This window comes from Vollenhovia emeryi, unplaced genomic scaffold (assembly GCF_000949405.1).
Source record: "Vollenhovia emeryi isolate VEMERY1.0 unplaced genomic scaffold, V.emery_V1.0 DF939268.1, whole genome shotgun sequence".
NCBI classification, from domain to species: Eukaryota; Metazoa; Arthropoda; class Insecta; order Hymenoptera; family Formicidae; genus Vollenhovia; species Vollenhovia emeryi.
The window spans coordinates 3,830-15,015 of NW_011967098.1; the positions used below are offsets into that span (position 1 = coordinate 3,830).

General features: G+C 40.2%; 1 protein-coding gene across 2 annotated transcripts; it reads right to left on the reverse strand.

Annotated features, from left to right (window-relative positions):
• Positions 1–855: 855 nt before the first annotated feature.
• On the reverse strand, positions 856–10,625 carry LOC105559465 (sn1-specific diacylglycerol lipase beta-like). Of its 2 annotated transcripts, none has more exons than XM_012007761.1 (14): positions 10,054–10,625; positions 7,095–7,193; positions 6,605–6,817; positions 5,274–5,590; positions 4,574–4,717; positions 4,325–4,493; positions 4,079–4,202; positions 3,186–3,329; positions 2,989–3,100; positions 2,814–2,906; positions 1,777–1,931; positions 1,548–1,685; positions 1,294–1,412; positions 856–1,085 (listed from the first exon to the last, which is right to left on the reverse strand). In XM_012007761.1, exons 2-14 carry the CDS (start codon positions 7,187–7,189, stop codon positions 908–910), a joined length of 2,001 nt encoding a protein of 666 aa, XP_011863151.1. In that variant the 5' UTR covers positions 7,190–7,193; positions 10,054–10,625; the 3' UTR covers positions 856–907. The 2 variants fall into 2 exon arrangements, with proteins under 2 accessions (XP_011863151.1, XP_011863152.1); XM_012007762.1 differs by lacking the exon at positions 10,054–10,625 and adding an exon at positions 6,891–6,986 and having other exon boundaries at positions 7,095–7,174.
• Positions 10,626–11,186: the final 561 nt, after the last annotated feature.

An 11,186-nucleotide genomic window follows, 5' to 3' on the forward strand; every position in this document is an offset into this window, starting at 1 on the left:
AAAATTGTAACTGCAATATGGTAAGAATGAATGTAGTATGTAAGTAAAGTGATGTATGTACACTAGTAATCACTGATGCCTTCTCACATAGATTTAAACATATGTGGAACACATATACATTTTCCATGGTTGCAAAATATATAAATGTGTTGATATGTGCACAAATTCATGTGGAAAGGCATTAGTGATTCCTATAGCACAAAGTAATTTAATATCTTTTATTTGCCAAAACTCGGGTGGGTTATTCTTTTTTATATTTCCTCGTATGTACGCGAGATTGAAAAGACCCCTATTAAATCCCAATCGCGCGCGTATTATAACCCCAAATCGAACTTTTTATAAATCGCGTCGCGGCTTTAATAAGAGACTTTTAGGTAGGTACGAATTTTGAAATTTTTACTCATTTTTTGTATAAAATCGGAGATTCCTTGGATCATTAATGCATATACTATAATTGTACGCAAGCATTTTTGATTTCACGAATTTAATACGACGAAAGGTTATAACTACAAAAATGTAATTCTTCTTTAGATAGGCCCGTTTTATACATTTGAACAACACCGATTGCGATTCTCTATTGTTCAATTAATATTATGGATTTTTTAAATTGTAACTAAGTTTCTTTGTTGTACTGAAGATGGTCCAATAAGGACCGAAACGTATATAGTTTTTATTAATTAAATTTCATTTTTGAACACTACTACCCTGTTCAGGCTCTGAGCCCCTTATCTTATTATATGATATTATCTTATCTTATATTATATTAACAATTCCAATTTTATGAGATTAATAACAAAATTGATCTTCAATAAATAAATTATAATATTAAATTATAATATGTTTTATAATTCGAGATTTTGCGGAAGTTCTTTTTATTAATACTATAAAATCACTTCTTTGGGTTACACTAAGGATCGAAATAATATGGTATATCGTCCTGCTGCTTCAGTAACGTAGCTAAAGCCCGCTCCATGTTTTCTGGCAAGTGATCCAGGAGCATGCGTGGCATCACTGTGAATTTCGTAAATTCCTCCGCTTGCGCCCATCGCATCTCGTATTTCCTCTCCTTTGCGAGTTGTTTTTTGCTAATGTAGAAATTAGATGTCATTACTATCTTAAAATCTTATAGTCTAAAACATTTCTTCTTTATATACTATTCACATTCTTTTAGAATATCGACTTATATTTATGAGAATTATTCTGTAACAGTTAATTAACTTGCTCTTAAGGCAATACTTTCCTTATAAATTTATATCATTTCTAGGAATAAGAAAATATATGAAAACAACGTACCTCTTTCCCTCTGTTTTTTCGAGCTTGCATCTTGTTATGTGAAGTATACGACCAGCATTAAATAATTTCATTCTCGAGTATCTCCTTTTTGTTATGTCGCGCTCTATTATTTTACTATTCTGCGGGAAATAACAACAAAGTTTAATACAATAATCGTATCAAATTCAATATTATCTACATAAAATGAATATTACAAATGTTCATGCGCGTGTAACTTTTCACAAATTTTGCAAATGTAGCAGTTTTCTTCTTACCACATCGCTAGGCTTGGTTAGCAAAGGCGATTGGCCCGGAATTGTATTAATTATGTTATAGTTAGCCCATGTTTTAGTCAGATCTCTCTCGGGAATTCCGAACAAAGCGTATCCGAATCCGTTCAGAACCACTCTGTACTGAAGAAAAAAATTTACCAGTTCAAAATATTATTAGTCCAATTTTATTATCGGCGTAATTTACATCATAAAATCGTGAAATTCAAGATACCTTAGGCAATCGACAGGCATGAAGAGTTGTCAATAACGACGTCCTCAAATTCTCTATACTATCCACACTGAGCCTCATTACGAGATCATCCCCCAATCCTACAGTCAATACGAATTCCTCCGTGACCCTAGCAGCATCTCTGCTGAGCAGACCAGCTTTTTGGACAAATACATTCGAAATTAGTCTAATATATGTAGGAGTCTAATATGTAAAATTAACAATTGGTAATTATTATCAATAAGTAGCAGTGTTTGCCAATATCTTTTTTAACTGAATAAAATGATGATATTATACAATGTGTTATGTAATACCCGCCTCACCTCTTAAAAGTCCTATACCATTTTGCAATTTTCGCAATAGTTAACGAGTTATTAATTATCCAAATCGCTGTCTTAGGGCCAGTTTCACAAACGTTGGTTAACTGTTAACCAGAGTTCAGTCAACGCCCTATCTTTTTCTATCTTGTTCTCTAAGAAGAGACAGAGGATCAGTTAACCTTCGGTTAGCAGTTAACCGACGTTTGTGAAACTGGCCCTAAGGGTCAGTTTCACAAACATCGGTTAACTGTTAACTAGGGTTCAGTCGACGTCCTATCTTTTTCCATCTTATTATTTAAACAGAGACAGAGAATCGATTAATCTTCGGTTAGCAGTTAACCGATGTTTGTGAAACTGGTCCTTAGCCCGGCCTATTGCCCAATTCAAGCTTGCGGCGAGAAGCGGCCGTTCCGCGATCGACGTTGCTAGGTGCACGACACACGGCAAGGGCTACGTATAATAAACAACTCCCCGTGTGCCTAGCAACGCCAATTGCGGGACGGCCGCATCTCGCCACGCGCTTGAATTGAGCGGTAGGTCGGGCTAAGATAGCGATTTTTAATAATTAATAACGCGTTAGCTATTGTGAAAATTGCAAAATGGTACAGGACTTTTCGACTCACAACAGTCTAGTCCGCTCTATCCGTAAATAAGAGGTGAGGCGGGTATTACATAACATTCTGTATATATGTCAAGTCAAAATTTGCTCAAGCAATTTACCAGGCGTAGCGAACGCGTAGACTCTCAACTCTGGATAACGAGGACGTATAAGTAAACCCAGTAGAATGGCTAAACCGGCTCCTAAGCTGTGACCTGCGTACACATGGTAGCTTATTAAGAAGTGTACAGTTATGCGCCGACGGCGGTTTGTTGGCAGTAGAACTCGAGTTCTTACCTGTAATCGTCAGATGATAATTAGGATACGTAGCGAACGCTCTTTCCAGAACTTTATGATTCTCCAATTGCTTTAGGATTACTTTTACCCCTATTGTCATGCCTTTATGAGCCTGAAAATTTTATATACAGATTTATATACAGTTAAATCGATTAATTTTATACTAAATATATATACGAAAAGAAAATAGAGCTAACCGTGCTGCCTGGTGGAACGCCAGGACACTCGAATGATTCAGACGCCGCCGCGAAATCGGTAATTATATCCCGCAAGGATAGCGATCCTCGTATAGCCACAACGATACTAGCAGTTTTGTGATCTGCTATTACGCAGAATGGTATCTGTAAAAGTTTAAAGAGATATTTAATTCTGAATCCATATACCGTCTTTTTCCAACCTGTCCTGCGCGCCGTTACATACCGGGCATATAACACAGGTTTTCGTTAGGTGGAATCATTATCGTCAGTGAATTCGTGTGTTATAAAATTGCTGAACGATTTGATTAATTATTTTAAATGCTATACATAGCATTCATTACAATAACCCTTTCTCCCCGTACTGAATTAAAATTCTTATTGCGAAAAATATTACCTCAACCAGGATTCGAACGTGGGACCTCTCTCAATTCGTAACGGGTTTGCCTCAGTTGTCGAGTTGGCTAAGACCCCCGTCACGGATTGAGGGAGGTTCCAGGTTCGAGTTCTGGCTGAGGTAATATTTTTCGCAATAAGAATTTTAATTCAGTACAGGGAAAAAGGGTTATTGTAATGAATGCTAAGTATAGCATTTAAAATAATTTATCAAATCGTTTAGCGATTTTATAACACGTGAATTCACTGACGATAATGATTCCACCTAACAAAATCCTATGTTATACGTCCGGTATGTAACGGCAGGACAGGTTGGAAAAAGACGGTATATGGTATGGATTCACTTAGTAATTTAAATAATTGGCCACCTCCACCTGTGCCAGGTCCTAAATGGCTTTTACGTTTCAAATTGATTTATATCTTAAAGGACCTAGTTAAAATTTAGTTGTTTAATTCTGAATATGGGTGGTAAGAGTATAATTTAAGAACAATATACATACTTCACATAAATGATTCTTAAAGGAAGCGAATAGGATATCCTCCTCAGACATCTTCGACAAATATTTCACACCAGAGAGATAACAGAGGCAACAGTTATCGTCCAGAATAATGTTACGCTTTCGCCTAAAAGTAGAGATAAAATAATAAAGCAAAAGAAAATAATAAAAAAACCTGTTTGTAATTATACAATAAAATAATGAAGATAAAGAGTAATATATTGAATACAAAGTTTTATGCTCTTTTACCGGAAACAAGCACAACATCTCATGCCACGTATCAAACGAAAACATCCGGTACACGTGTGCTGATATATAACGAAAAGCCAGCCGTAGGAAGCGATCGATAGCTGCAGAAAGTGATGGGCGGCTTCTAAGGACATCCAGTTAGGTGCGTCCGAAAATATCTCATTGCCGTCTATAAAATATGGTGAATATTTTGTATTAAACACGCACGTCTTTTCTACCATTTTTTTCCTCGGTGTGTAAATGACATACCTGAAGTATATTTTGGACGCGCAATTAAATTTAGGTTTCGCAATTCGTGAGTTTCTCGCTTCTGCCGGATTCTTAGCAAAATACATCCTGCCATTACATCAGAGGGAACCAAATCCGTGCCTCGAAATAAAGCGGACAAAAGACCTACAAAGATTTTATCAATATATTTTATCGTGTCACGAGTTACATTATTTAAAAAATATGTAAGCTTCTCTCTCTCTCTCTCTCTCTCTCTCTCTCTCTCTCTCTCTCTCTCTCCATAATATTACATTTAATATGTTATTATAGTAATCATAATAATATAAAGTGTTCAGAGTTCACTGAAATGGCATAAATTATGTGCATTTAGACAAACTAATGAAATGAAATAAAATATCACTTTTTATCATTTATATAATGTTAACAATGCCAATGAACTTCTCCGTGAATTAAAACTCGCGATTATTTGTGCTTCCACACCGTGGTGATCGCGCGGCGTATCGAGAAGCGCTCGTTATTTCTGAGCGGCGAGAGAGCGATGCACCCGTCGCGAAGAAAAAAACCCCAGCGCGGCGCCAAAACCGGAACAGAGATTAGTGATCTGATTTATCACCGGCCTTCAATGACCGTTTCCGCGCCCGGTTTCCGCGATCGGAAGCGACGTCCGCGTTCCAGTTTCGAATGCGGCAGGACCTGGAGGCCAGCCGTACCTATGTCTCACCAGCAACTTGTTGAAAGGTCTCGTTCGCGCTCTCGTCCTTGCGCATCCACCATAGGAACTTGAATCTCCGTAGCCAGATGCGCGAGATCTTGCCGTGCTCCACGGAGCTCTCCAGCTGCCTCTTCTCCAGGGAGCCGATCGGGTCGAACACCAGGGCGAGACCGAAGATACTAAGGCCGATCAGAATCCAGTCGAAAAACACTAGGGCCTCCACGACAGTGATGGAGTATGTCTCGTGATTGCAATCCACGCTCTGCCCGAAAATCCACAAGGTGCCCAGGATGTTCCATCCAATTTCCGGCAGTAGCATTAATATTCTGTACAAATCAAAGAGAGATCTTTAAACTTTTCCTCATTCACCTGCAATTCTTTTCAATTTAAGATTTAATTCTTCTAAATAAATCACATGGCCATTATGATAATATCGAAATATGGTAATAATGTAAATCAAATTGTTGTTTTCTTAATGGATACGACCCTGTAAATGTAGTAAATTGTGTCAGCAATACGAACGTAGACAATTTAGATAATTTCACGAAAGTGTACGAGTGTGTTTGATACGTGTAGCACTTACTGTTCGCGCATATGCATTTCTTTCTTTTTATTGTCTCTTGACTATGTATTTTGCGATCAATACGTTAGTTTATTTCATGGAAAAATTATAAACTTGAATTACGTAAAATAATGAACAACTACCATATATTCCTTTTGACTTTTGTGATACAAGGTTTAACGTTTATGTTTGCAAATATTTCACATTTTTCTTTATTATTTATTATGTATATATTATTATTTATCATATTATCGTTTTCTTTCTTATTCTTTAATCTTCACGCAGTCATTGACTAAAAATAAAAGGCTATTCTGACAAATTACAATACAATTTAGGAGCTATACGAAAAAATTAGAGACAAATGATTTGTGTTCGAGTAATTTTTTCAAGTTTTGAATAAAATTAAAAAATTTAACCTGGCATTTTTAATAATACAGAAAATTTATTGCGAAAAATATTACCATATTTTGAAATTTTTGTATGGTCAAGAAAACACTGACGTTGTTGATGACCGCTGGCGACATTGAAGAATTCTTATTAGTTCTTATTAGTAAAAAAATTTAAGATTTAATTATAAATTATAAAGCTACACAACATACAAAACTGAAAAAAAATGACAAATGGTCTTCCGCTTTGAAAATCGACTGTGAATAATTAGGCGAACGGTTTGTTATTAAATGACACGCGACAAAAGTTAAGAACTTTGAAAAAGCCTGCCGGATTGGCGGTCTAGAAAACTGATTGGACGTAACGAAGCCGGTTTACTTTTGTTGCTTACTTAACCATCAGGAGCGGCTGGACGTAGCGTCGGGCATGCGTGTCCATGATGGCTCCTCTCGCGCTGTGCCTGATAATGATGAGTATCAAAAGCGTGACGATACCAAGCATAACCGCCTCGCCGAGGAGGTACACGCGCACTAATTCACCTCCCAACTGACAATTCCACGTATCCTCGTAGTACCTTACGCAGGCGATCCCTATAAGAATCAACCTGTAAAACACATAGCCGATTACGAGAAACAACTTAGCAATGATCCGAGCGATTTCGATCGCGTGATGCGCACCTGCAAAAGAACTTCATATTGAAAATAGGTTCAGTGCTTCCAGTGAGTCTTGGGAATTGTTGAATTTTATTTTGTTAAAACTTTGGATTTGTCCCACTATAATTTCACAACAATTCGCGTATGACATCGCAGTACTCGTGATTAATATTGCGTACTGTAATTCCGACACATTGGTAACTGTACTGTTTGCTTATCGATACTCACCATACAATACGGATAAATAATTCGAATAGGCCGGGATACACAAGATCGTCGGTGGCGGCCAACCATTTTCGACCGAAGAGCTCTAACGCCGGCATTTCCCTGTAAGAAGGAACTTTGCTGTAAGCACTGTAAGTTAGGACCTTTACGATCTTTTTGGAACGATCGTTCTTTCAATCGAGTGAGTGAAAGGGTAGGGCTATTATTTATAAACGTTTCATCCAGGAAATCGAGGTATATCTCCATTCAGATCGTATCTGGACATCTCGCGATACCGAAATTGATCGCTTCGATTACGTTCGGGTGGGTCTCGTGGAGCACGTAACGCGGAAAGTTTACTCACAATCAGTGAAGCCCCTCGTGGGCGCAGATTTTGCGGGTATTGCAAAATAAAGCCGGACGCACCGGCTTTCTATGATTATAAATATTCCCGGGAATTCGGGCAATTATGGTATACGCGGGTACCTCCTCGATCACGAAACCGCCGTCCGGAGAAAGCGCCCGGGAGAAAGTCCCCGCGTGTCCATCCCACATCCGAGACCGTGTTGACACAGTCTTCCGACGTGTTTAAATGGACCGTTAACGACCCGTGATTTTTTAGTTGCATCGGGTGTAATTTAGCTGGTTGGTTAGGCGCTAATAATATGTAACTAATTATACCTGCGGCGACGCGCTATCGCCAATCGGCGCTGATCGGACAGCAATGGAGCGACGTACGCGTTACTTTTATTGAATACGTCCCATCCAATTATTGTTAACTGTTCGACAATTTTCTGCATGACATAAAGGCGGAAATCCCAGACGAGATTTAATTAACATTTATTTAGAAAATTTCGCGACGTGGTTCTTTAAACTTTCTTAGGAAAAGGAGAACGGCCCGAATTCATGAAAATAATCAAACTTTCTCGTAGTACATTTTCGTTCGTTAATTTATCTTTTTGCTTCGTCGCATTTCAAATTCCCCACACTGCGTCGCGATTCTTAGCTTCTTGCATCCTTCGTTTTCGAACGTTCTTGATTCTCTTGGAGGCTTTTAGGTTTGCGCGTGAATTAGCGCTCCCTAACGAGTTGCGTAAATGGCTTTCGAGCGTTTAATCGCGGGAAAGCACGCAGTTTACATCATAACGCGTTTTTGAATGCGGCAATTAGTTGTAGATATGATTATCTAACTGCTTTCTTTCATAAAAAGCATGAGAATGCGGAAATTACGGTATATCATAATGATATTAAAAGGAGGAGAGAAAATTGGCATTATCATCGCGGTAATTTCGTCAATAATGACGAAGGGCCTTGGATTACTTATTGACGTCGGGATACAAGTTGTTACTCGCAAGTCAAATTCTATCACAATTTCGACGTGAATACCGAATGATACCGTTTGAATAAATGTGCTACATTTCTTTCGCCTTTCCTAGGACTGAAACGAATAAGGGATTTCTCGCAGAAGATTGCGAATCTGCGACCGTAATCGCAGCCGGGCTGAAATTGTACCGACAGCAATTAAGGCTTTAAAACTCGTTCTACTGTTGTCTTGCATAATACACAGAAAGTATAAAAATCTATTTTTAAACGCACGTCATTCGGGCAAAGTAGAACCGTTGCCCGGTACAAAAATCTGCTATTCACGAAGAAATATTTTTGTGATTACGGACAGCTTTCGATTTAGCGAGGAATCGAGGGAAATGGAATTCGAAAAGTTTACGCACATTCTACGAGTGTGTGCATGTTTACTACTTGCAATGTTTGTAAATCGAATTACGCGAAATTAAGTGCATCGTATGCATTTCACGACTCGAAACGCGTACATGTCATTTGCGCCGTCGCGAGTGTGACGAAATAATACACAAGTCGTAAACTCGCGTTCCTCAGCACATATGTATGTGTATTTACCTCCGCTCTGAAACATTTCACCCGAAGGTTAATCGACATTTTATTATAAATACATGAGTAACCCATTCCGATTGAACTTGATATCGCGATGCTGGTGTTTTATGCGGTAAGAGCATAACTATCCAGATGCACATGACCGATGAATTATGGGCAAAAACTTTATGATGACATGCAACGATGTCACGAACACTGAATATTTCACATGTAAAGGGCACATGTGTCTTTGGCATAAATCAATAATTAATGAAAATAATCTATATTTGTATAATTTACATTTCTATAGCTAAGAAAATAGTGTATCATATTGATAATATAATTTATCTACGGTATAATTTTAAGGTAGAGAGAGAGAGATTTTGCTTTTATATAATTTTCAAAAGTAAGACTTGTCCGGCTTTCCGGCCATTAGAAAAATTTTAATATGACCTTGACAAAGGAAAACGAGTTGGAGATTCTTCATCTACGACAATAACGTGAGATACATCTTGTACATCTATAGTTTAAACATTGTATTCAGCGGTGTATCATCTCAAAGTTATATATAACGGTTTTAATCCGCGCTATCTTCTGATAATCGTAAAGATTCTAATTATGACAAAGATATCTTAAAGATCTTATTATTTCAGTATTACTGCTTTCTCCACGCGTGCGAACGGCGTTCTTCATTAATTAAGCCAACAAGACTCTTACAAAACGTTTAAGTAGCACGAACTACCGCTACAGCGAGTCGCGATACACATGTATAATTTACGCGATATTTTGTTTCACCGGCGGCTAGCTCGTCGATTTAAAAGGATGTTAGAAAAAATTGACAGTTAGAAAGGCAATTTGTTACGGACGATGGCAAGAGGTTTTGTGCCTTTCGAATTTTATCTGTCCCCCTTTTCATTTTTCTCTCCCGTAGACGTTATTGCGCGTGCAATCAGTAAATGTTTCGTAAAAGAGACCGGATCTCCTGTGACATTGAAACACATTTAACCGAAACTGGTTTCCGAATATTTTGCACGTGATTTGTTGAAACGACACTGAAAATAGAGAAAAGAAGACGCGAAGCTTCGTTGTATGTACTCACAGGTGCGCGAATCGATATCCGGCGAATCCGAGCGCGTGTTACACGCGCGTTGAAATCTCCCCTCGACCGAGACAACGTGGACGCGGGCACTCCACCTCGCTCCGCCGCGCACTCCGGCTGCTCGCTCCTGTCGCCTCGAGAATTCAGACGCAGTCCCCGTGCGGGATAGGAAACCCGATTGGAATTTTTTTATCTAATCGCCGTCAACCGAGCCTTTCTCCGGGCCTCGTGCACGTTGCAGACCACACGGACGAAACTGGAGCGCGCACGCCGCGCGAACGACGAAATTTCGCGCGCGCGCGGCCTTTTCGGAGAATCGCGTCGCGCGATTCTCGGACACCCGCGTCCGGGGTCTCTCTCCCCGCGTCCTTACGGCCGCTCCGCCGTTGTTTTGCAACGTAATCACTTTTAGTCCGACCGATCGTTCGCCGCACGCGCCAGTTTTAGCATCGCCGTCGAAGCTGCGCTTATCTCACGTACGGAGATACGCATATCGTTTATCGGCGATCGGCATCAGCCGGACCTTGGACGTTCGCATGAGCCACGACAATGAGAACGCGCACAATGAGTACGCGCACGAGAAGTGATCTCGACCTCAAGAACGGCACTTCACTGCGTTACGCCGGGGATGGCCGGTTCCGATGCAGAATCGCGTTGGACTTGAATTCGTCTCGCGCGTCGACCGCGCATCGCGGCGCGACTCGTTCACCTTCCCGTGCGACGCGCGACACTCCGCGCGAGCAACACGGAATCTACACGATCCTACTGACCGCAATTGGTCCGGTTCCTCGTCGCGGAGAGAAAGAGAGACCGGCGAGTCGGACTTTCCCTCCGCCGAGTTATCGCGCGACGTGTTCTGGCCACGCGCGGAGGAAAAATGCCTCGAAAAAGGAGAAGAGGAAGGAACGGAGCTGCTCTGAGAGGGATAAAGCCGAGTCGAGCCGAGAGTTCGAAGCTGATGGTGGGAGCGGCGAACCGGTGACGCACCTGGCGATCGTGCCTGACCGTTCCTCTCGAGGAGATAGGGAACGCGGTGAATGCCGATATCCGGTGTGGTGGATCTAGGAAGATTAGCCGCGAGGAGGGGAGGAAGACGTTTGCGCAATGCTCTTATTAGCCGCGAGATAAAATTA